The 27,488-nt window shown below is 40.1% G+C and overlaps 1 protein-coding gene across 3 annotated transcripts in view; it reads left to right on the plus strand.

Annotated features, from left to right (window-relative positions):
• Positions 1–27,488, plus strand: part of Astn2 (astrotactin 2) — a 1,028,198-nt gene that overhangs the window by 628,372 nt on the left and 372,338 nt on the right. For all 3 annotated transcript variants that reach the window (XM_021160104.2, XM_029476271.2, XM_021160105.2), the window contains one exon: positions 14,954–15,120. In XM_021160104.2, coding sequence (XP_021015763.1) covers positions 14,954–15,120 — 167 coding nt within the window. The remainder of the gene's footprint in view (positions 1–14,953; positions 15,121–27,488) is intronic.

The following is a 27,488-nucleotide window of genomic DNA, read 5'->3' on the forward strand; positions in this document are numbered from 1 at the left end:
TATTAGTTGCTGGACTAGTTGGCCTTGTTGACAGATAAAGTTTGAAAGGGAGGAGGATTGGGATGTGGGAGGGGGGTGGTTGTTGGGGGAACAGTTTGGCCTTCCGCACTCATGACTATTCCAGGCAGCATTTAACAGGCTCTTTGGGACCAAGAAAGCCAACTGCCCTCATTCTATTTTCAAGCAACAGTTCAAACTGAATTCAGAAACCCTTGCTGTCCTTGTTAGGGTTTCTATTGCTGTGAAGAGGAGACACCATGACCATGGCAACTCTTATAAAAACCATTTAATTGAGGCTGGCTTACATGATCAGAGGTTCAGTTCATTATTATCATGGCAGGAAGCATGACAGTGTCCAGATAGACATGGTGCTAGAGAAGGAGCCAAGAGTTCTACATGTTGATCTGAAGATGGTCAGGAGGAGGCTCTCTTCAAGGTATCTAGCCTGAAGGTCTCTAAGCCCACCCCTAAAGTGATGGACATCCTCCAACAAGGCTACACCTACTCCAACAGGGCCGCACTTCCTAATAGTGCCATTCCCTGGGCTAAGCATATTCAAACCACCACAGTTGATTAGCATATGTGATTTTCAGAAACTTTGCCTGTAAAATGGGCATATCTTATAGGAACTTTGTGAAAACTCAGAAACATTAGATGGCAAAGTATTGAACATACAGTAGGTGCTCAGTAAATACCTGTTTTATGTCCTTCTTTGTTTTATTCCCTCCTTCTTTTTGTTCCCAAGAGGCTGTATCTGACCTGTACATCCAAGCCTGTTACAAACAACCTCTGTGATCTTAAAGCTCCAAATGTTGCTTGACCCATCAGAGAGCCTCTCTGAGAAGGATCCCAATAATCCCTTGTTGACCTTATCAATCTCAACCATTTGGGACATGACAGGCCGTCCAGCCTCAGTGAAGATCAGAGGAACAGAAACACATTTCCATTTAGGAACTCTTCAGTGATAGGCTCACCCTGCTACTAACTTTCTGTGTGACCTCAAGCAAGTCACTTGGTCTTTCTGAGCTCTGATTCTCTCATCTGCAAAGTGCCCAGAAGCATACAAGTTCAACCTGAGCATTGCCAATAGGAACAAAGGCTCATTCTGGTTGTGTCTGCTGACCTTAGATGTATTTCCTGAGTTCTCATTGATCCATGTCTGGAACAAGTAGCAACATTTCCACCTTTCATGAGTACTTGTTCTGGGTCAGGGCACATGATCTCAGAAAGCCAGAATCTCATTTACTTTCTTCATTATATAAATGTGGAAGCTGAGACTCATTAGAGCAAGGACTTACACTGAAAAAAAAAACCTAAAAAAGACTTCACTGTAGTTGTGTATATTCTATATGATTGACATTGTGCTCTGCTAGAGCCTCAGGTTGGAGACTGGACACTAGAGTAGCATCACGAATTTTTACCATGATCATAGGAGCTGTGTTCAAGTTAAGAGGAACATTATGATTAGGAGGTATCTCTGTTATCGTGGTTGCTCTGATGAAGAGACTTAGGGAAATCAAATACTTGCAGATCCACTAGAGGGTGGGACAGTTCGATCATAGTTGAGCAAAGCCACAGGCATCCTTGTAAAGTCTCTGATGTTTAGTCAGTTCCTCTCAAATGCTTTCAACATGGTTCTCTCCTTTGTACAAAACTCTGACAAAATATGAGCACTGAACAGCTTCTCCAGCTTCCACCTGTCCAGTGTCTTCATTTTATAATGGAGAAAACAAATCTTTTGTGCTCTGCCAAAGCCATCTGACCAGTTAGAAGCCAAGGTGGGGCCAGATGAAACTCCAGTTTCTAAGAGATTCTTTCCCCTAGCTTGTGGGGATATGGCTCACTTGTCCTCTATCTAAAAAGATCTCAGGTCAGAGAAGTCAGGCAACCAGTTCAGAACACAAGAGCTGTAAGAAGCTAGGTCCCTATAGAAAATAAAAAAGATAAAGTGATAGACCAAGGTCTTCCATGGTCCAAGAGAGACAAAGCCTCTTTTTTGTGTGCCACCTGGAACCCCCTCAGTAGTGTGCCTTACAATACACTCAGGCCTCAGAAGAAGGTATTTTGTTGTATTGTCTTGTACGTTGGTTGTTTTCACTTCTGCTGAGAACAGCTGGCCCACCTTCTAGACATGGGGGTGGGGTGATAGAACAACTCATTACAAATTTTGCACTCTGAGCAATTTGCATTCCATAATTAATGAACATTAAAATGCATAATTACAAACAGAAACAAACGGCTTGGTGATGATGAAAAATTCGGATAGAAAGCATCCAGGGCAGGCACAGGGAATAGAAGAAGCAGCTGGGGCAGGATGATTTGGATAGGACCAGCCTGTGGTCGAACAGCTGGGAAATTTCCAGACACCCTCTGTTGCCTTCCTCCAGAATGGAGATGAATTAAAACTCAGGGACCCTTGTCCTGAATCTCCTTAAGGGTCCTCCCAGGAAATGAGGCAGAATGGGAGCTGAATGTATGGGTCCCAGCTGACCCAAGCTATATTGCATCTCTCTCACCTGCTTACTGAGTAGCACTGAGCAGAGGTGCACCCTCTGAGGATGGCTCCTTGCGGCATACACTCACCCTCCTCTCAATACCAGGTCCCACTCTCATAGAGCCTGCTTCCCAGGGCTCCTCTTGAGAGCTCTAAGAAAATGCCTAGAGATAATTGAATTCACAAACTTGAGTAATCTCTTCAAAGCAGCAAATCAAATCACTTCGTTCCTGTGCTGACAACCCTCCCCAAGGCTGCCAGGTATACTTAGGATAAACTGTGGATTTTTCAGGGCTGAAGTCATGGGGTCAGCAGCTGACTTTTTCCTCTTTCTTCCTATTTTTATTTTTTAAGTATAAACTACTATGTAGTAAATAGAGCAAATCACATTTGGTCTTTTATTCTTATCTCTTGTTCTCCTTTTTCTGAAAAACTGTAAATAAAAGTCAGTCTTAGCTGTAGGGCTGTACAAAAACAGCCTGCGGTGAAATGGCTACCTCTTCTCTATTGTTCTCATGTTAAATACAACTAAAAACACTATGCATTTTATATACAGCACACATACATTCTCTCTCTCTCTCTCTCTCTCTCTCTCTCTCTCTCTCTCTCTCTCTCTCTCTCTCTCTCAGAGGTGGTGGTGGGGTTTTTTTTTCTCTGCCAAAGGAAGCAGCAGCTCAAAAATGCCAATAGGCACATTTGAAAAAAGAAAATAGAACAACCCAAAGCATCCATAGCTAAATGTAATCAGTTTCTAGGAGAATGGTGGCTAGACAAGGAGAAAATTGTTAAATAATAATAGCTCTACGCCAGAAACCATAGGGGTGGGTGGGGGGTGTGCACTTGCCCTGCTTCCATGTCAGGAAAGGTGAAGGAACACACCAGAATTTTGACTTCCGTAATCAGGTGATGCTCACACCTCTCCTATCCTACTCATGGTCAGTAAGGAGAGCTCATGAGGATTCTTACTTCTACTCACACACAGCCCTGGAGCACCACCCCTTCCCCACTGGATTGTTGTCAAAGGAAGACCAGGAAAAAGTCTGGATTATCATTATTGACCAGCATTAATGAGGCCCTGCCCACCAGTGTGGAATCAGATAAACCCAGTAGGGAGCAACATCTTGCCTTCTGGGAAGGAACACTCTCACTGAAGCACTTTGTGGAATTTGATCCTCATTCCTCAAAGCCACAAAGAGTAGCCTTACCTCTTAGATGGATGGAAGCCACATAGAGAACTTGAGCTTCTCTCTACCTTTGTCAGAAATAGTCTTCCGCTACTGCAGCAGTATCAGAGGAAACATGTAAAACAGAAAGTGGGAACATTATCCGACATCAAAACACAGTAACATTATGTTGAAATGCCCAGGCTGCCACATGGAGTCATTTCCCATCTTAATAACTGGGAATCTCTCATACTGAGTGGAAAAAATATAGCCAGCATAGTCCAACGCCAAAATAACTTGTAATACAATTAATAAATGATAATATTAAAAAGAACCATAATTTTTAAAACATACTTAAACAAGCACTCTGGAAACAAGAACTCTTCAGACTTTTAATATAATAATAGTAATAATAATAATAGTAATAATAATAATAATAATAGTAATAATAAAGGTATAGCAGAGAACCAAGTGGAAATTTTAAAGAGAAAAATACAGAAATGTATTTTTCATAAAAACTTCTTGAATAGCCTTTGCAAAAGGATGGAAATATCAAAGAAAATGCTTAGTAAAATTAAATTTATAACAAAGTATCTACTCTGATTACCAGAGACAACATTGAAAAAGAAAATGAATACACTCTTATAAAGGCTAGTACTACTTTAATCACTAAACACTATTGTTTGTGCCACTGGAGTTGCAGAAGTAAAGAAACAGGCTAAAGGAATTACAGCTGAAAATGTCTCAGATTTTGAAAAACCTATAATTTTAAAAGCTAGGCAAGCACCAAGCAGAGAGTGTTCCTTCCCAAGCTACATAGACATTCACATCAAAACAGCAGTCTGACTTTCTTATCTGTAAAAAATCCTGGTGAGTGGAGACGAAATTGGATCTTATTTATGAAGCAACAAAATTTTAATACAATAGAATTTTCCTAAGAGGTCGTAAGGGAAGTGGCACAATTTATTTTTGTGTGTGGGGTACATTGGAACAAGGTTTTTCTATATCTCCCTGACTGGTCTGGAACTTACTGTATAGAATATGCTGGCCCAGAACTCACAGATATTTGCCTGCCTCTGCTTCCCAAGAGCTGATACTAAAGTTGTCACCATCAATAACAACCTGCAACTGCAATCTTACTTAAGTGCTGAATGATGTAAATCCCCATGTCCAATGCACACATTCCCTATGAGTCAAAGAGAAACTAAAACATTCTCAGCAACACAATGAAGAGATTGTGCTCAGCAAACTGTCCTCGAAAGAACTGCTGAGGGCATTGTCTAAATGGAGAGAAAATAAAACCCAAGTAGATGTGGCAGCTCCTGCCTGAAATCCCAGCACTCTGCCATTGCGGGTGAGAGGCCAGCCTTGGTTATGTGAGTATTTGTCTTAAAGAAAATCTACCCATCACTCAATCAAATAAGAAAAGAAATGAGCACATAAGGAATTCTGGGACATGAAGAAAGGATGAAGAACAAAAATACAGCTAGACACATTAGCCCTACCTTCTCTGTCTTTATAACTGTGTGTGATGATTGAAAAAGAAAACTGATGGCACTGTCCAGTAAGTTCTAGGTTATATTTAAAGGAATGATGAAGGAATTTCATTACATGGGAGAAGAGAAATAGACATGAAACATAAGGAGAAATAAGGCTAATAAATATTACTTCCCCATGGGGGAGGGGAGGAAGCTATGATGACAGTCAACTAGCAAGTTATGTAAACTTGAAGCACCCAAACCTGAAGACTCTACATGGAAATGTACTCAAAAATTGGTAAGCCAAATGAACTCTTAACTACAACCCACAGGAAAGAGAGCAAAAACAAGGAGAAATGAGAGAACAGAAAGCCGAACAGAAGCAGTAATACATCAGTCAACAATTAAACCTAAGTCATCTAAGTGCACAGATTTACAAATAAGAATTTGACAGTAGATTAAAATGCTATTCAACTATATGTTGCCGATCAGAATTTTATCTCACATTTCCAGGTTTAACCTTAAAAGCAAATACCTGAATCATGGAAATAAAACACGAGTAGGAGTGGCTGTATTGATATTAGATAAAAGACAGCTTATTAGAAATTCCAGGGAAGAACATCATATCCAGATGGTGGAATCATTCACAGATAAGTCAAAATCACCATAAATGTTTCTGCACCAAACACAGAGAAAATTGAGCAAAGTTTAAAAAAAATGAAAGGATGACAAAGACAAGGAGACAAATCATGATTATGGTTGATTTCTTCAGGATTTCTCCTGGAACATCTGGAAAAACAACAAAGAGTTAGCAGCATTGTAGGAAGAGCCAACCAACACTATCACAAGATATACATAACTTTAATAGAATACAGCGCTGCAAACAGAAAGTTAGATGTGTGCTGGTGCTTACAAAATACATGGAAAGATAGAACATATACTCTTGGCCAGGAAAAAGTTCTTTCTATTTATTTTTTATTGGATATTGTATTTATTTACATATTCAGATGTTATCCCCTCTCCTGGTTTCCCCTCCAGAAACCCTCTCTCCCTCTGCTTCTATGAGGGTCCTCACCTACCCACCCAGTCCTGCCTCCCTGCCCAGCATTCTCCTATACTGGGGCAAGAGCCTCTCCTCCAATTGATGCCTGACAAGGCCATCCTCTGCTACATATAATGCTAAAGCCATAGGTCCCTCCATGTGTACTCTTTGCTTGGTGGTTTAGTTCCTGGGAGCTCTGAGGAGTCTGATTGGTTGATATTGTTGTTCTTCCTATAGGTTGCAAACCCCTTCAGCTCCTTCATTCCTTTCTCTAACTCCTCCATGCTCAGTCAAATGGTTAGCTGAAAGGATCCACATCTGTATTTGCTAGGCTCTGTCAGAGGCTTTCAGGAGACAGCAAATCCTGTCAGCGAGCACTTCTTGGCATTAGCAATAGTGTCTGGGTTTGGTTTGCATATATGGGATGGATCTCCAGGTGGGGCAGTCTCTGGATGGCTTGTACTTCAATCTCTGGTCCATACTTTGTTTCCTTATTTCCTCTGGTGAATATTGTGTTCCCCCTTCTAAGAAGAACTGAAGCATCCACACTTTGGTCTTCCTTCTTCTTGGGCTTCATGTGATCTTTGAATTGTATCATGGGTATTCTGAGCTTTTAGGGTACTATCCACTTATCAATAAGTGCATACTATGTGTTTTGTTTTTGACTGGGTTACCCCACTCAGGATGATATTTTCTAATTCTATCCTTTTGCCTAAGAGTTTCATGAGTTCATTGTTTTTAGTAGCTGAGTAGTACTCCATTGTATAAATAGATTTTAAAATCTTCTATATATAAAGTATGACAGGAGAAACAACTAGAGATCAATAGCAGAGTGTATTTGTCAGTACTGGAAGCTATAACAGAACGCCACAGATTTTAACTACCAGACATTTACACCTGACATTTCTAAATGCAGAATTCTGAAACCAATGCGGGGTTGATCCATTTCTCAGGAGAGGACAGTCTCCTGACTCTCTCTATTCACTGTGTCTTCATTTTTGAAAGAAATAAGACTCTGGTCTCTATTCCTTGTCAGAGCACTAGCACCATGCACAATAGCTCTGTCCCCTTGCTCTATACACCACAGAAAGACCCAAGTGAAACAAATACCAAAATAAGAGGTAAGAGTTCAACAACTGAATTATGTGGTCACATGAACCTTACGCCCACTCTAAAGGCAACCCAAGCACTTCTTTGTATTGGGAAACAACATACTTCTAAGCTCCCTGTGCATCATAGAGCAAGTCTTAGGTGTTCCATGGTGTGAGTTTAAAAAGTCTCCCAAATGCATATGTGCTGTCACTTAGTTCCTAGTTTGTGGTGTTATTGGGGGGGGGGGGTGAGCAGAACTGTTTGGAGGGGGGGGGGGTCTATCCTAAGGAAGTAGGTCACTGGAGGGTGTGAATATAAAGTTTCAACCTGGTTCCCAGGCCTTTCTCAAGGTTCTGTTTCCTGCCTGTCAAGAAGTTGAACAGCCTCCTCTTTGCCATTGTCCCTGTGACCTGAAACAGTGACCAAAAGAAATTCTTCCTATAAGTTGTTTGTCTTAGTTGTTTTAGTCACAAGGATACAAAAGGAACTAAAACAGAAATTCAGTATCTCAAGAGTGGGGCTGTTGCTGCAACTGAACCTTACATAGGTCTTAAACTATCGAAACTGACTCCCAGGCAGATGGAGAAGATGAGACAGAGCCGAGTAGGTGGTGCTCGTAGGAAGGAATTCAGAAGTCGAAAGGGTTTTAAGAGTAAACACTGAATCTCAGAGAGGATCCCATACTGATAGTGATAGCCAGAGGCCTCATACCAGACTGAATCATTGCAATAAGCATTTGTAAGCCAAGAAGTGTGGACGAAGGGGAATACTGTGGATTATACTGTGACACACAACAGACACAATGAAGTTTTTCCTCCTGTTTGGGGGAACTTGTAACGGTTGGTATGAGGGTAGGGGAGATGAGTGGGCTTGTGCTGTATGATGTAAAATTTGCAAAGAACCAATAAAAATGTAAAAAAAAAAAAGAGTAAACACTGCTCGTGAGGTTTTACATGTGATAGTGACTACAATGGGGAATGGAAGCTATAGGCTGTCGAAAAATGTGCTTACATTTTGTATATGTCTTGAGATTTTTATGGTAGGCTAAAGTAACAGACTAGATAACTCGGCAGAGGAAATGCTAAGGAAGTCAAAGCCATGACGTGGGCTTTGCCTTCTGATTTTACCTACATTTGTAGTGAGTTTAAGGAATAGAAATATTAGCAGAAAGACTTGGAAAACCTTAGTTTGGTCAGAAAAGTCCAGGTAAAGCTTGATTTCTAGAAGACATGATTTCTAAAGAGATTTGCAATACTGAAAAGCAGCCACTGGCATTAGAATGACAGGCCACCAAGGCTTCCTGTTTTCTCTCAAGCATGTGCAGGATCTCTACTGTTCAACACAGCGATGTTGCAGGACATTTGATCATATTGAGAACCTCAAGACTGCGAACTGGAAAAACCCAGTTGTAGGGTGGCTCAGCCCTAGTGAACACCTTAAATTCAAGAGCTACATAAAGTCAATCGTAGGTCAAGAGGCAGGACAAGCAACCAGCAGACAGGGAGTGAGCATAAGAAAACAGAAAGGGGGAGTTATTGAGTTGAACAACGGTATCTAAGACAGCAGGGAGAAGCAGAAAGGCCTTTCCCTCCTGAAAATCGGTGGAGTGGGAAGTCAGGTGGCTGCTTTCTTTGCTTCTCTGAGCTAACAGGCTTAAACCTCAGCATCTGGTGCCTGAGTATTCATTAGTAACATCAGACTTGGTGACTTTGTTTTTAAAAATAACGCAGAGTGGGATATTCCACCCATTAAGACCAGAAAAAAAGAAAGAAAGAAAGAAAGAAAGAAAGAAAGAAAGGAAGGAAGGAAGGAAGGAAGGAAGGAAGGAAGAAAGAAAGAAAGAAAGAAAGAAAGAAAGAAAGAAAGAAAGAAAGAAAGAAAGAAAGAAAGAAAGAAAGAAAGAAAGAAAGAAATTAGAAGGCTCAATAGAACAATGTATAGAAGACTTGGTGCTCTTGTTTATAAATCACACATTTACTGACAAAATGCTTAGTTTAGGTGGACTTGACAATCTAGGAAAAGTTAACTAGTTGTATTTTTTTAAGGTTTCATTGGTAAATGTGTGTGTACATGAGGGTGTCCGTGTGCATGTGCAATTTCTTCAATGCCAATGGATGCCAGAAGAAGGCACTGCATCCCCCGGAGCTGGAGTTACAGTCATCAACCACATACTGTGACTTCTGTGCACTGAACTCTGGTCCTCTCCAAGTGCAACACCATCCCCTCTTCACTGCTGTGTTAGTCTCTGCAGCTCCTCAGTCGTCGTCTTTTCATTATTACATATGTATTGCAACGAACTTAGGGATGAAGAAAGAAAACTATGCAGTAACATTTACAATTCCTAACACACAATGAATTACAGAAACAATAATTTTATAAAATGTGTATAGGACATGTATGTTAAAACTTAAATGCTAATAAAAAGAATAGAAGAAAAATAAAATAAATGGGAAAACATGGAATAGTCATGAGTTGGAAAACACAGTGAAGCTGTCTATATTTCTCAAACTGAAGCAAAACTTTAAGATAAGTAGCCTAAGCCTCTTTTCAAATGAAAGGCCTATTTTATATCTAGGTTGTTAATTCATTCTTCCTTCACCCCATCCTTATTAAACTTTGATCACAGTATACTTTTTACTTTTGTTGTTAGGCTAGATGACTTATTTATATAATCATTTTATTTATTTTCTCTTTGTGTGCCCATGCTCTAGAATTTAAACTCTATGAAAACAGGAGCTAGGTTATATTATGAATCACTTTAGATATATCACTGAAGACACTTGCTCATCTTTAGTGAATATTATTTGTTCAATAATAAGCATCTGTTAAGTGATCCAGTGAAGGACTGGACCAAGAGGAAAGGACAAAAAAGTCAACTAGGAGTTTTAATTCCATTTTCTATGGTGATAGATGGTCTACATATTTATCATTTTATAAATTATCTATTCACATTTTTTTTTACTTATTTGGTTCCTATTATATATCAGATCCAAAGTCAGACCCATAAAACCTGCTATATTTTCTCACAGTTTACAGAAATGCCATCAAGAGAGGCCTTGTTATTTCTATTTATTTCCATATACAGCCATGTCCATTGAGGCACAGTAAAATGAAGCACCCTTCTTATATGTCCAAAATGGAGTGTATTGGCAGAGAGTCTGCAGCTGAGACTAGGAAGACCTCATGCCTAAGCTGTGTATCAGTCCAGAACTATACACTCTTTGAACCTCAGCTGTAAAGTAAGATGGTAAGATCAACTCAAGTCCTGACCCACTCTTTGTTAGGTAGCAAATGACAGTGCTTTGAAGAAATTTATCCAATATGTTACTCCGCCTTTCATTATGACAAATATCATTAAGAAACAACTTAAAAGAGGAAATATTTATTGTGTCTGTGGTATTAGAGGGTTAAGTCCATGATCAGCTGGCTCCATTGCTTCTGGGCTGTGGTACTGGTAGAAAAGCATAGTAGAAAAGAAGCTGCTCACTACAGAGCAGCCAGGAAGGGGAGATAGTGAATGAAAGGGGCAGGCCCAAGATACAACCTTCATCGGCATGTCTCCATAGCATTCTTCCTCTAATTACATCCCAACATCCACATCTCCTCTACTTCTAAATACAATGTTCAAAATTGAAAACTTCAGTGGAGTAAACCAATGACTTGATCAGTGCACACATGATCAAATAATTTTTATATAAATATCTTCATAGACACACAGGACTTCACTACTAATCTCTTATGCATATCTCAATCCAGTTAGCAATCAAGATTAACTACCATACACACACAAAATTCATGTAAGAGCTACAGAGCTGACAAACCTAGGAAGTTCAGCCATTTCCACTGCTGATGTGTTTAACCTCTTCACTCCCCTCATCTATCAACAGACAGTGACAGTATCCATCTATCTTTCCTCTAGCTTCTGTAGGGAATTATAAAATGGATGAGTGAATATAACAGTTATGCATTGTCTAATATTTCTGGAAGCCATAAACCTTATCCCAAGAGTGATGTTTTGTATGTGCCAGGCTTAGGGTGAGGCACAATTAGAAGGTGTGGCCTTTTTGAAGTAGCTGTGTCACTGTGGGTGTGTGCTGTAAGAATCTCATCCTAGCTGCCTGGAAGCTAGTATTCTAACAGCCTTCAGATGAAGATGTAGAACACTCAGGTCCTCATGCACCATGCCTGCCTGGATGCTGCCATGGTCCTGCCTTGATAATAATGACTAAACCTCTGAACCTGTAAGCCAGCCCCAATTAAATATTGTTCTTATAAGAGTTGCCTTGGTCATGGTGTCTGTTCATCACAGCATAACCCTAACTAAGACACAAAGGTAATGATAGGGAGATGTTGCTTCCATTGAACACCCCAGAGGAGAATGTATGCATTCCTTCTTCCAGCTCCTGGTGGCTGAATCAGTTCTGATTCATGGCCACATTACACATATCTCTTTCTTCACCTGTACTTTGTTCCTCTATGGGATCTATCTATCTATAATCCTGATCGGATACAATCCTAATTTCCCCCCACCCTTTTCTTGGCATCTCTTAACATGACTATCTTTTACCTCATATATATCATGCTGAGGCCATCTAGTGCTTTCTGCATATACATGGGTAGGCTACTAGCAGTAACTCCCCAAAAGGAAATGAAATTCCATTCAAGTACTATGAATCAGGGAACAGTACTGATAGAATGACCCATCTATATTATGAACAGAACTAGTAAGATGATACAATATGTTAAAGGGGGGTTTAATTATTGAGACACAAAGAATCCTCAGTACACAAGGCTGAATGTCTCAGTAGTCTCAAAATGGCACTGAAGGCCTGGAGGACTCCTGGAGAGATGCTGGTCTTCAATCTACATTGGAATCCTGAGGATGTAAGTTCTAATATCAGTGAAGGAATGCTATAGCAACAGGATCTTTCCAGCTCAACTCATCAGCAAGTGTGAAACAAAAAGCAAAGCTTCCTTCATCCATGTCCTTTTATGTAGTCTGCCAAAAGAAGGGCAGTCCTGGGGCCTGGGTCTTCCTGCTTCAAATACTCTGACCAAGACGGCTCTCATTTCCTCGTTGTGACAACATACCTGACAAAAGCAGCAACAAATGAAGTTTTGTGTGGCTCACCCTGCAGAGCCCTGGCCATCATGACTTTAGGCTGCTAGTCTTGTTGCATTTGCAGTTAGGTAGGCAGAGAGAAGAACGGTCTGATACTCACTTACTTTCTACTTTGTCCTCAGTCCATGACCTCACCCCAAGGAATGGTGCCACCCACAGTTAAGGCAGGTCTTCCTGCTTCAATTATTTTCATCTAAATAATCCCTCACAGGTGTGTCTGGAAGTTTGTCTCCTAGCTGCCATCCATTAATCATATCTGCAAGAAGTTACTCATGAGCTCCTTGACTGTCTGTACTGGAATGGCAGCTGATCTTAAGCTAGGTTGTATATAAATAATCACAGCTTCGATAAGTTCAGGATTGCAATGAGCCGGTCATATAGAGAAGACAGCATCTCACAGCACTCCTCCCATCCTCCACCTATATTCTATCTGCCCCTTCCCTGTTATACTCCTTGAACCTCGGGGGCGAGGTTAACATAGTGCACTCAGAGCTGTGTGCTAGTCATTGAATCATAGCATGTTGATGGATCAGTTACAAATCTCTTCACTGACCACTACCTGCTGCTGTGAGTGTGATTTCTTATCTCTTTTATGGACACTTGTCACTAGACTACCCTGTAAAATCCAAAATAGTGTCAAGAGCTTTTCCTCATTCATACCTGCAAAAATGTTACCATGGATTGTAACAGTCGAGATTTCTGGGGCTTGAGGTACACATAAGTCTTCAGGAGCCATTGTTAGTCTCCTGTGTGTTTGCTGTAAGGTCTAAAAAATCAAGAACAGGTGGCTTGGCCAAACAGCAACAACAAAACCACCTGGAGTAGAGTGAGAATTGAAACAAGAAAAGCAATGAGAACCAGGAAGGGATGGAAGGAACTTTAGCAAATATCCTATGCCAGGACTCTTCTGTTTCTTGGTGAGAAAGTCCAGTACTTGCTTCTGAATATTTCTAGATGGACAGAAACAAGCTCCCAGTATAGCAAATTGCTCCAACCAAGCAATCAGCATCCTTCTGCCTGTTGGTGTTGATGTTCAGAAACAGGCAAGGACTCTCCAGAGCTTGTATTAATATGTACAACACTTCACTCACATGCAGAATTGATTTTTCTTTTTATGCACAAAATGTAGCAGTTTTATAACCTTTCTGGTGCTTGACAAAGGCCATTTATAACCTAGTTTCTCCATCACCCTTGCTGGCACCAGTCTCAAATATCTTGAAGAATTCTCTTGTGCATTTGTAATTACAAATCATACTTAGGCAAAATGTAATTTCAAAGAGAGCTGACCTCCTTTTTTTTATTGTACTGGTTTATGGAAATTAATGTGAATGTGTGTGTGAGTGTGTGTGTGTGTGTGTGTGTGTTGTTATTCCTATAGTTTTAGGAAGTTGTAGAGGAAACTGTGGAGCTAGCAGAGGAGGAGGCAGAGACAGGGCATTTTAATCAGTGCTATCTATTGACGGATGAAGAGGGCTGAGCTCTGGGTGTTATCTTAGTGGAAATGACAGCAAAGTGACTGAAATTAAAACCTGATACCTTGTTCAGAAGGAAGGGATGTTGGGATTATGTACCTATCAGCAGATCTAGAGGTGAGCTTATGCCATCCAGTGACAGAAATTAAAAGGTAGGTGAACTTTAACATGAGATCTCTCATTCACAGAGGCAAACACAGAAAATTGTGCCACAGCTGAGGTCCTGGAATATGGGAATCTCTAGGGCTTACTTAGGGACTGAGGGCTCCATGTAAGGATATGTACAGACTAGAAAGAAGATTTGTGAACAGTATGTGTTGTCAGCATAAGGAAGATTCAAACATTTGCAGTCTCATTTATTTACCGATGCTGAGACATGGTGTTGTTAAGAAATAAGATTTCAGTGGCTACATGGAAGACAATGAAGAGAAGTCAGGCTGTTTAGGAGGTCTCTCCACATTGCTTTGAGTATAAAAATTGCTTACTTAGAGCTCCAGGGATAAGAATGGAAAGGAGATCAAGTTAATAAAGAAAGGCAATATGAGTACCAATTTTGAGTACCAATTCTGTGAAAAGTTCTAAAGTGAGGTATGCACTCGTACTTATGCTTTTATATTTAAGCTTCACAGCTAATCTATACCGACATTATGCCCATTTTACAGATAACAACAATGAGACTCAGAGAGGGTAGCAACTTGTCTAAAGTCACACAATGAAAGGAGCTTGAATTTAAACTCACATTAAAGCTTATTTTTAATATACTTAGCAGCCTTTCTCTGTGACCATTATGGTAGGGAACCTGTTCAGTCAATTATTATAAAAACAATTAAGATGACCCTGGCACCATTTCCGTGAAAGTCTTTTTCGAAGTCTTTTGACTTTATGTCCCTTCTGTCTCACAGCTCAGTGAAAAAGATGACCACAAGAGTCTTATCTACTGCAAGGTACATTGAGGTTATAGAAGTAAAGAATGTTATCCAAGGCCCTACAGTTCTTAGTGAGTCTTCTGGACCCCATTTGTGTATAGGGAGAAAGATGGAGCCTGCCACCTCCGGCGCCATAACCACCTTGTTGTCCTTTCTCTACACAGTGTCCTGAGGAACTGAAGCCCATGAAGGATGGCTCTGGCTGCTATGATCACTCCAAGGGCATCGACTGCTCTGATGGCTTTAATGGAGGGTGTGAGCAGCTTTGCCTACAACAAACACTGCCTTTGCCCTACGATACCACCTCCAGCACCATCTTCATGTTCTGCGGGTAAGTCTCCATATCTAAGATCCAGCAAGTCCCAGATAGCACCAGAGAATCTGTGGGCAAATGGTCAGGAAATACTACCTGTCCCAGGCTAGGGCTGACCTGCAAGGACATGGCCTTTTGCTTCTTTTGCTTCATACCCAGTTCGGTGTGCAAAAGAAGAATGGCTAGGAGCTAGAGAAAGTACCCATGGAGCTGAAGGGGTTTGAAGTCCCAGGAGGAACATCAACATGAATGAACCAGTAACCCCCAGAGCTCCTTGGAACTAGCAATCAAAGAAAACACATGGTGGAACTTGTGGCTCTAGCTGTATATGTAGCAGAGGATGACCTAGTCGGTCATCAATGGGAGGAGAGACCCTAGGTCCTGTGAAGGATCTATGCCCCAGTATAGGGGAATGCCAGGACCAGGAATGGGGGTGGGAGGGCTGGGGAGCAGGGGGAGGGGATAGCGGATTTTTGAGGGGAAACCAGGAAAGGGGATAACATTTGAAATGCAAATAAAGAAAATATCTAATAAAAAAATAAAAATAAAGAAAGAAATCAAAACAATTCTTTACAAGTATGTTGAGTATAGGCATTCATGTAGAAGCCTCTTTCTAAGGTGTAGATGTTGTCCCATTCTGCTCTATGTCCCTGCCCCTTCTCTGTCTCTCCTTGAAGCTCCATCAGTGTATGTTGAGCCAAATTCACAGATGTTGAAGATGAGAGTTTAAGTCTGCCAGATTGCAAACTAGATCCTATGAGAAGTCAGCAGTTTGAGGCTTAGTGCTGTCTCTTTCTGGGTCCTATATCTATCTGGGTCAGAACTACTAACTGGGGAAGAAGCCATTCTTCTTTTGCACACGTAAAGCATAAAAGGGTTTATAGACGTCTTCTGGCTTCTGAAGGATTCAGGCTCAGATGCTTTAATTACTATTTTTCCTTCTTCGTTTTCTACTGGTGGAGGAAGGCTTGGGTTGAACTCAGTGCCTTTCACATGCCAGGAAAGTACTCTACCACTGAGGTACATCCGCAGATGGACAACAGTGTGAGAAATGAAGAAGCAAACACATTCAGATAGACTCCCCTATGGCCTTCTTCTCCCTCTCCCTCCCCCTCCCCCTCCCCCTCTTCCTCTCCCCCTCTCCCTTTTCCCCTCTCTCCTTCCCGGACACCTCTCTCTCTGGGCTGCAGCTAACTAGCCTGTGAAAGATGTTTATCCTCACACACAGGGGCAGAGCACATTTCTCCAAGTGACTATGTGCATGATGCTTCTGCTGCCTCAGCATCTAGAGTGGTGTTTGGTCCTCAGTAACCTCCTCAAGAAAATAGCAACATCTTTATATTTCCTTTATATTTCCTGTTTATTCCTTCTCTTATTTGCTCATCTTGGCCTTTCTGTCACTCACTCAAAAAGAGTCCGTGATCCCTGAGAGAAGTGTCCCAGACATTCTCATTACCAAGTGCAGGAGAGTAAGATACAGAGCAGCTTTTACAGTCCTGTGCATCACAAAAAAAGGTGGCATCCAGCATGGGTTTAATCCCAGTTTGCCAGAAAATTAATTTAACTTTTGTAATTCTAGTACACAGAGTTCAGTACTTATTTCAGGGTCTCCTTTCCTGCCCCTTTTGAACTCGGGGCTGCTGGAGCCTTCAAGCAGGTGTTGAAGCAGCTCGCTGGAGGCCTTAGATATGTATCAATAAAATAAATAAGAAATAAATTAGCGTATGCAGACCTGAATTTTATGGCAGTCTCTCCTCGGCTTAAGTGACTGCAGGGCAGTGTTGAGTAAATTATGCATGGATTCAGATCTGCAGGCTTGCATACAGAATCAGCTATGTTCTTATCATTGTTATTTTCCTCTCTTGCTATGCACTTGGGGGAGGGTGCTCGGCAGAAAATAACAGTCACAGCAGCAGCCGCTGGAGTAATGGATTTTGACATCAGAAATCATCAACACTGTCTACCCAGTGTGCACTGCAGGGCACTTTGGATTCAATAGACAAATTTTAGTCCCCAGGACTACCTCTGTCCTTTAGGCAGTAGGTGAGCCTCCCAAAACTCCTGACCTTCCTCATCTGGAAATTGTTGATAATACCTGTCTTGATCTAAAAATGGTTGTGGAGCATGCAAAGTACTGTCTGATTTATTGTCCTGTTAACTAATAACACTTAAAGCCATACCACTGGTAAAGTAGCTTGTGGCCTCCTTCCTGGTTGGCCTTGGGCACATTACTTAGGACTGCGTAACTCTATGCCTCAGTTTCCTCCTCTGTAACATAGTTATAATAGTCTATGTATATGTGTTTACTATAGAGAGTAATGCATTGCCCACACCATATATATGCGAGTATTGAGAGCTATGTACTGTGTGGAGCTAATAAAGTGCACTGAGTGACCTGGTGAGAGTTGTTTGCCTCTAGTCTGGTGACATGATGCTCTCCTCTTCGCTTTTCTGGTCTGTGAGACTAGACATTCTGACCTTCTGTACCATGAAATTTCTGTGAAAGTGTTAAACACAATTGGATTAGACCGTGGGTGAGCTGTTAGAGCCCCTTCACTGTTGGTAAACAACACAGAGAAAGAAATCAAATGCAGGTTTCCTAAAACCCACTGTCGTTTCCATGTGCTTTGGAAACTGTCTATTAAGGATGCAAATGAGAAGTTACCCACACTTGTTAGAAGCACTGTAAACAATGAAGGCTATTAGCAGGTGCTTGTGAGAGAGTTGGCTGAGAGAGAAGTAAGATGCTGTTGAATTAAGCAGGGTAAACAAATCAGACCCTCCTTTTCTTAACTCACATGAAGCTCTATGACCTTTCTGAGGTTGGATGGGAGCAGGCTGAATAAATCTGTTTGCAGCCAGGTTAATAACAGCAGCTAATGATTCATTAAGCACTGCTTACATGTCATGACTGCTTTCAGTGACTGCTCTGTTAACCCTCATGACAAGTCTGCAAGAAAGGGACAGTCATGATTTTACTGATTAGCAAACCAAACACAGAGGTTTGGAGGCTTGGTGGCTTGCCCAAGGTCACATAGCTGGTAATTGGGGACCATAGGAATTCCAACTGAGGATGTGTGGCTCCAGTTCAGGCAAGACAGATCGACTATCTTTGCCAGCCTCTAAATATATCCAGTCATGAGATCTTGGTGAAGTGATTCAATCTCTTTGAGCCTCTGTTCTTTAATGTAGGCTCAGAAGTGACTGTTCGCAATTGTGGGGATTAAGTGAAATTATGCAAGCAGAGCGACTGACAGGTGGAAAGAAGCATTCAGTAAACTGTGTAATTATTAGTTTAATAGGTAGAAAGCTGTAGCGTTTAAGTGTTCAATCAATGAAGTTTAGATTGTGCTCTCTACTCTGTGCCCAGTACCTTGAACAGAGCCTAGTCCATAGTGGTGCTCAGCTAATAGTTATTTATTAAAAGGTCTTCACTTAATGTAAGTCAATGTAAGGCATTGTTACTCTGGCCTTCTCAGTTAACATTCCCAGCACATCCCTATCTTTATGCTATGCCCATGGCCTCAGTCGATGGGATTTTAACAACACTGTTCTATCTGCAACCCCTCTTCTCCCTGTCCTCAACTCATCCAGACTGTCGGTGGTCCTTTAACCTGGACATCTCTGTTTTACTTTCTAGACTTAAGGCAGGCATCTTCCTCTCCAGCAAGTTCTCCTGAATATCATGGAAGTGGTGAAAGAGATGTACAGTTACCTCAGTGATGGTTGATAATACCAATGCTTACAGATAAAGACTGCTTAAATTGTGGCTCAATGTTTGCCAAGTGGGATAGAAAACATATAGAAAGGATTTTTTCTCTTTGTCATTCTTATGTATCTGTGTCTGATATATTATATATAATTATTATAAATGGTATACTGAATAAAGCCTTAAATAAGCTATAGAGTTAACTATCTAAAATGTTTTTAATTCAACTCATCCTTTGATAAGGGAGAGGATTACTTAAATTTGCCTGTAATTTATTTTATAGGGGTTGGAGAAAGGTTGAGACAGGGTGTCATGGAGCCCAAGCTGGTTTTGGAATGACCATGTAGCCAGAAACCTTAAACTCCTTATCTTTCTTGCCTCCACCTCCAAAGTATTGAGAAAACAGGCACCACCATACCTACCATTTGTGGCTAATCTAATTTTACTTGTGATATCTTATAGACATGATCTCTGGCTAACTACCCAGATTACCAGTCTGTCACCAGACCAATACTGTCCATTGCATTTTTTTCTTTCTCTGTGAACTCCATTGAGTTCTTCATTTACCTGTTTCACTTTTACCATCATACCATGTCCCCTTTAAGAACAGAAGGTAGATCTTAGGCATCAGAGTGTCTGTCTTAATCACTGCTCCATTCCTGTGGGGAGACAATGTAACTAAGGCTACTCTTATAAAAGAAGACAGTTCATCGATGGATTCCTTATGGTTTCAGAGGGTCCATTATCATCATGGCAGGGGGCTTGTTGGTAGACACATATGGTACTGGAGAAGTAGCTAAGAGCTACATCCTCATGTATAAGCAAAGACAGAGAAAGAAAGACTGGTTCTGGCATAGGCTTTTTGAAACTTCAGATCCAAGCCCTAGTGGCCAACTTTCTCCCACAAAGATGTACCTACTCCTATTATAACTCTTAATCCTTCTCAAGTAGTGCAGCTCTCTGAGGACTAAACATTCAAATCTATGAGCCTATGGATGCCATTCTCATCCAAGCATCCTCAGTGTTTGTGCTACCATTTTCTACTGCTTGAACCAAGGGCTTCTTTAAAACTTTAATATCCGAACGAGAGAATTTGCTAACCTTGGGTTTGTTATATTCCTTTTGTGTTTGGGATTTTATGAGATGCTAGCAGTGCAGTGAAGCATTGATCATAGGTTCTTGTTGAAACAGGACAAAGAGGATATGGATAGCGGGTTGCTGAGCCCTTCCTTGTTCCTGATAGGTGGGAGCAGAATCTAGAGATAGGTTGTGAAGTCACTGGCCTCTAAGCTGAAGTAATTTAAATGATTCTTATAGATGGGGAGGCATTGCCTTCTGTGAAGACCCCAGTAAGTTGCCTAGCAACTGAGTTTATCTGCCGTGTTTGTGTGGGTGAGTTTATAATGTCTACCATACACATTTCCAATAGAATTTAATTTTATCCACATAAATCTGATGCATTTTTTTTGTAAGTTGCTAATATAAAGATAGGGCTAAGCAAGAGTATTATAGGGAATGAAAGTGGGAGAGAAAAAATAGTTCCGGGAGTCTGAAATTAGAAAGTTACTCAACATAATGATAAATTTAAGTCTGTGCTTCTTGGCAATGAAAGTAAACAGTTAAACAAACACATGAAAACAATACAGTAGATTATGTAGCTGTCTTTGCTTAAGAAAAAGAAAGTTATGTTTCTTGGCCATATTAACTGAGACATTTCTCCACTTGTTTCCATGTAAACAATGTGAGATTTTCATCAGCAGTTTTAAATTTTCCATATTTCTGTGAGTGGTTAGAAAGACAATCAAGGCTCACAGCCACCTGAACTACTGTTAGGAGGTAAGGCTAGGAGCTTGAACTATCGCTATTTTTCAGCTCCAGTTTCCATGCAAAGGCATTTAGCCAGTGGCAAGATAGCTCAGCAGTTAGGGTGCACTTGGTGTTCTTCCAGAGGATCCAGCCACAGTTCTCAACACCAACATGGTATCTCACAGCCATTCATAACTCCAGTTCTAGCAGATCTCATGTCTTCTCTAATCTCCATGCATACCCAGGCACACATGTTTTTGTTTGTTTATTTTCACAGTAATACAAGCAGACAAAACACTCAAATATATAAAATTAATAGATGTTAAAATTTGTTTGGTTTTTTTTTAAAGTATATTCACACACATGGGCTCAGAAACATACCATCCTCAAATCATTGTAATTAATCTATGGGTTGATTGTCCTGTTTACATGATGTGGGAAGAAGAGGAGATAAATACCAGTGAGTATATCTGCAGCTAACAGGAAACCCCTTGTTTTCATTCCCTAAACTAACATCTGCTCTGGATTTAAACAATACTCAGCTAGAGAATGCAGACACTGGATTTTATTTTGAGCATAGGGAAACGTGGGTATTCACTCAAACATTTGTCTTGTGGTACTTTCTGCCTGATGGGCTAGAACGAGAGCTGTATCCCTTTGCCCCGGAGTTGAAGGACTTAGCCTTTACTACCTGCCATAGTATTAGACACTTTTCTCTGTGCTCTGAAAAAACACCAGACAAGCAGCAAGTTCAGAGAGGAATGGTTTACTTTGACTCTATGTCCCCTTAGGACACATTCTATCCCTGATAAGAAGTCTTGGTAACAGGAGTTGGAGACAGCTGCTCACATTGTATCCATAGCCAGGAAGCAAATAATGAACAGGCCTTGGGTCCAGGCTATATAATCTCAAAGCTCTACCCAGCTGCCTACTTCCTCCAGTGAAGCTCCACCTCTTGAAGGTTCCAGAGTCTTCCCAAACAGTGACTCCAGCTGGAGGCCAAGTGCCCAAATACATGATCCCATAGGGGACATTTCAAATTCAAGTGTGTTATTCATCAGGGTTCTCGAGTCACAGAACTTATAGAATGTCTGCATATGTTAAGAGAATTTATTGGAATCACTTACCGTCTATTGTCCAACTAACCCAACAATGGGCAGCTGTGAGTGAGAAATACAAGAGACTAGTAGTTGCTCAGTCAAACAAGACTAGGTCTTTCAGCTGGTCTTCTGTATAAGCCATAATCCTGAAGAAGTGGGTTCCAACAGATGTGCTGACAAGTAAGTACAAGCAGGCAAAGAAGAGCAAACCCTTGCTCTTCCCAATGTCCTTGTCTAGGCTTCCAGCAGAAAGTAGGGTACAGATTAGGGTATGCCACCAAGCCTGAACTTGGAATTGTTCTGTCCGATATTGGCCTTGAACTCAAGAGGTCTGCTTGCCCCAGTCTTCTTGAATTAAAGGAATGTATTACCTTGCCCGGGCCTAAGCTTTTCATGGCCACTCAAGATCTGGATCAAAAGCATGTGTCATCCACTGTCAAGATCCAGGTTAAGTGCTTTTGTGTTCCAACTTCAAGATCTGGATCACAGGTGCTCCCTCCATTTATGGATTGTAGTTCATTCCAGATGTAGTCAAGTTGACAGCCAGGAATAGCCATCACAGTCCACCCCTTGTCAACTTGACACAACTCATATCTCATGTCCAAATGAAATAATATTCAGGTCATAAATACACCTAACATGATATAACTATTACTCCTCCAATTGCAAACACACTGTAAATTTAGAATAGGTCAATGTCCCTTGGGAAAAATCCATTTAGTATTTCAACTTAATAACCATTGTTGCTCTCTTAACTGGTGTTAAAGAAATTGGAAGATAACACAAATATCTATACAAATGTGTTCTTAACAAAATAAAACAGAAGTACTTGTGCCACTAATGGGCCAACCATAGTCAAACCGCCACAAACTCACAACACTGAGTTACCTCTAGATGCCTGCCAGCTAGAGTGAAGTTTTGGGATAGAATCTAGGATCTTAGCAAGTTAGACAAATGATCAATATCTGAATACCTCCATATTATATTCTTATCAAACACTCATTATCAACCACTGTGCATTCATTAATCAATTTCAAATTATCAGCAAATGGAGAGAAAGCCATAAAGGCCTTCCTTGTATTTTGCAAGATACTTTCTTGTAGGCTTCTGTGAATGCTGGTTCTGAGAATTGGTGAAAGTCTTATAAAACAAGAAATAGCTAAGTGGTCAGACTCATAGAGGAAAAGTCTGTACTTCAGGTTCCCAGTGTATCAGGGATGGTCAAGAGTATGATGAGTTCTGTTGCAGAGATACATATTTTTATTGTAAAATACACACACTCCCAACTTTTAAGGTTTTTTTTAATTATATTTTTAACTAGTGATTTTGACAGTATTGAAATAATAATCCTCCCCTGTCCCCTTTTCTTTCTAGTATGAACTGCTGTTGTTTCCTATAACTTTTGAGAGTAGCTAAAGTCTACTGTATAATGAGCCTGCAGTGTCCAGTGGTCCCTGTCATTCCTTTCCCTCCCTTTCTCTCTTTCCCTAAGTACCCCGTTCTCTCTTCTTTTTTCTATTTTTTCTCTTCCCCTCTCTCCTCTCCATTTCCTTCCTTCTTGTTTCTTTGCTCTCTTTCTCTTTCCCCAAATAGAATTCCAAATTTTTTTTTCTAGAAATATCCCATTTTTGTTTAAGTAAAACCCCAGATCTATATTGTATAGGGAAAATCTTTAGATTTTTATTTTATCTTTGGGGCAGACCTGAGACTCACCATAGGAAAGACCCCTGTGACACTGATGGAGGGAATAAGACAGTTGATGTTCATGGCACTGGCCCTGCTGAACCAGCTGATAGGCACCTGTTCCCATATTACCATGGCCATCAGAAGCGTAGTTCATCCCCATATTTGTCCAAGTCTCTGGCGTGCATTTCCTTCTCATTTAGCCTTAACTTTCTTTATTTTTAATATTTCTGTAAGGACAGGATTCCCCTTGTTTATTTTAAAAAATAGTATCTAGTTTATGTATTTCAATAAATAGTTTTATTGGTCCCATAAACCACCAAGGAATGATGGAATAAGCAATCCAGAAAACACAAAAAATAAAATTTTAAATTATGTGCTTTGAGAATTTGTCTTTTTTATAGGTTCCTGGGTTGTGTGTTTTCTTTTGTTTTTTAAAACAAAGATCATTAAAGAGGATAATTTGTGATAACATGGCAAGAAAGCCAGATTTGGATTAAGATTACCAGTGTCAAGGTCCTAGTTTTTCCAAGTCGTCATGTGACCTTGGTCAAAGAAGTCAGATAACCCACGCCTCAGATTCTCAATGGCAATATAAGAATGAAATTGCTCATCTCTCCACATTACTATGAAGGTTAAATAAGCAAACACACGTGCTGTTGACCAGACACAGACAGGTTTTATGGGACTCCGGACAAATTCCCATTCATCTCTATATTCCTTCTAATGTGGTGAGCATGTTAAGCTTAGTACACCCGTCCTTTAAACTAAAATGCCCACTCTGGATCTGTACCTATTTTCTCTTTTGCATTTGGCATATGTATAAATATATAATTTCATGCAGATCTTGGCTGTTTTCCTGTGAGCCTACGCTCCTTTGAATTTCTGTAAGGAAAAGCCTCCCTAACAACAGAATGTTCTAAAGAAGCCATATAATTATATGGCATCTTACAAAAATAAAATTTAAAAAGAAAACAACAGCTAAACAGACTGTCACATAGATCTTTCTGTGAATTCAGGTGGCTTGGGAAGAAGAATTGTCACGTCAAAACTCAGAAAATCGTTGCCTTTGTGAATCTGTTTTTTGCCCTGTGTCTACCAGGGTCTTACAGAGCTTACCCTAGGATGTTCTATATTTTCTCTCTCCCTCTTTCCCCACCCCTCTCTCACTCTCTCCATCCTTTCTTGCTGAACCATAACCATTTTTTGCCTCCAAGCAAAAGAAAAGTCCCTGAAATCTGCAGTTTTGGTGTTAAAATTGTGCACATAGACTGGCATCCACACACAATCAATCACAGCTTGAGTGACATCCTTGGTCTACATCTTAACACTGTTGTTGAGTTGTCCCCTCTTATCTCTGGTACTTGGTTTTCTTGTTTGACAATAAGAGCAGAGCAGTGCCTCTCTAGGAGGGTGAAGCGCCTGCTATTGACTTTGTGGTGAATCCCCACAAACTCAGTGTCTAAAAACAATACAAACTTATTATTCTTCAGCTCTAACTATCAGAATTCCTCAAGATTAGGCACTGGCAATGATAGTTATACTCAGGAGACTTTGCAGTAGTATTCCTCCTGTATTTTCCAGATACTGGGGACCTGAGGCACCCTTGTATCTCCTTGGTTCTCAGGTAGCTATCTTTTAAGGGCTTATTTGGTAACAGTGTAACTTATGTGGACTCATGGTCTTAGAGGTTTCAGTCTCTGGATGACTGGCCCATGCTTTGGGTATGTCACACACAGCACAACACATGATAATCAAATGGGCTGAGCTGAAGAAGGATGGCTGCTTACTTCATAATAGCCAGGAAGGAAAGCAAAGAAACAAGGGCCAGGGTCTCAATATCTCACCCAATGGCATTCACTTTCCAGATACCTAAGATTCTTTATACTAGCCCCTACTACTCAGCAAAATCCCTAATAGAGATACTGACTGGAAAACCACATATTTAGCATTTGAGACTTTGGGGAGTTATATCCAAATCACAGCAACAGGTTTGAGAAACAAGATATGGGCATTTTCTGAGCCATTACTCTACTTATTTTAGGTTTTAAGTAGCAGATCAGGTAGTCTATAAAATGTGCATCTGTACAGTAATGGATATAGGATTGAGCTTTGCATATACAGATGTACATATATGCAGTACAATTATTTTGCTAATATATTATGCATATTAGTTACACATATAAATATAAACTGTGCATATCATTCACTCATAATGAATGGCACATAAGAAATTCTTAATTCTACATTTTGACAAGAAAAAGAAAAGAAGAATCAATTAAAATTTTAAGAAAACTGGATCTACAGAGAAGGTAGAAGCTAGGATTTACACTCCCAGGAAAGTATAACTGGATGAGTATAGGCAAATGACTGTGCTCACAACAAGTCTAATAGGTGGTACAATGATTTGCTACTATATGAAAAGTGCTGTTTTATAACCTAAGTTATCTCTAATTCTCACATCAGCCCTTTGATGAGGGCTGTAATTATCCTCATTTAATAGATTATGACATGGAACCTGGGAAAATTAATAGACTTGATCAAGGTCATATGGAAGGTGATAGTACAGCCTCTATTTGAACTCAGGAGTAATTAGCTCCAAAGTCTGAACTTGATGCCTTATGTCTCCCTTAAGTAAGCTAGTGTGAAATCACAATGAATATTCTAAAGTAGATTATACATGCCACCTTCTCAGACTGAGATCCTATACTGCTATGAATTTACAATGAAAAGGGAAGGAATCTATTTGTTATTTTAAGAAAAACAACAAAACAAAGTCATCCTGTCTTCTGGAATGTGGAGATGTCTTTGTGGAGGATCTGAACCCACACAAAGACTCACAGTATTGCCTGTCTGTAATTCTTCTGCCCTTATATTTAAGCCAGAGAGAGAATCCCAGAAGCTACCCTGATATACACAGTGGCCAATAAGCGTGATGGAAGGTGCAGATCAACACCTGAGTTTAGCACACACATCTCTCTCTCTCTCTCTCTCTCTCTCTCTCTCTCTCTCTCTCTCTCTCTCTCTCTCACACACACACACACACACACACACACACACACACACACACTCACATATATAGTGTCTTTGAGAGAAAGAGAGGAAAAATAAAAACTTTTGAAATATCTTCTGGATATGAAAGACAACTCAAGTTGAAATGACCACATCTTTAGAAGAAAAGAGGGCCCTGTATCAGACTGGTAGCCCTTAGGCAAACCTACAGTCAGGAGTTCCACAGAATTTACTAAATTGCTCAAAAGACTGAAAGTAAACAGATGAAGCATTTGATTCAAGGGTTAAGAATATACATACATATATATGTGTGTATATATATATAAACAAAATAAAGAAAGCAGCAGGAAGAAATTGATCCAAATAAAGGCAGAAGTACATGAAATAGGTTAGGGAAAAGGTACAGAAATCTTGGTCAAGAGAGGGAGGGGGAGCTATCTCAAGTAAGTGCATTAGAAGTGAACAAATAAACAGTGAACAACGGACACAACTGTGGACACAAAACCAATAAAAATACTTAATGACAATACTGTTTAAAATATTAAAACAACACACATGGGATCTTGATAAAAAGTATGACATTCTTAGAAAACATAAATTCAAAATTAGAGTCATGAATACACAGAAAATACAAACAGCCAGAAAATATAAAAATAGGAGAACTAAACACGAATAACGTGAAGCAACAAAAAGGAGAATTTTCCACCTTTTGCTATAACTCCAACACTTTTTTTTTTTTTGCTGTTTAAATCTCAAAATTTATTATTTCCTTAATTGAAAATGTGGAGAGAAATATTTTTCTTTTTTTCTTTTTTTATTAGATATTTTCTTTATTTACATTTCAAATGCTATCCTGAAGGTTCCCTATACCCTCCCACTGCCCTGCTCCCCTACCCACCCACTCCCACTTCTTTTTTTTTTTTATTTTTAAACATAATTTATTCTTCTTATATACATACATATAATATATTCTGTAACATTCAGCCACTGACTTTCTTTTTTTTAATTTTTAATATTTTTATTACATATTTTCCTCAGTTACATTTCCAATGCTTTCCCAAAAGTCCCCCATAGCA

This window comes from Mus caroli, unplaced genomic scaffold (assembly GCF_978045245.1).
Source record: "Mus caroli unplaced genomic scaffold, Mus_caroli_1 scaffold_6, whole genome shotgun sequence".
Lineage (NCBI taxonomy): Eukaryota > Metazoa > Chordata > Mammalia > Rodentia > Muridae > Mus > Mus caroli.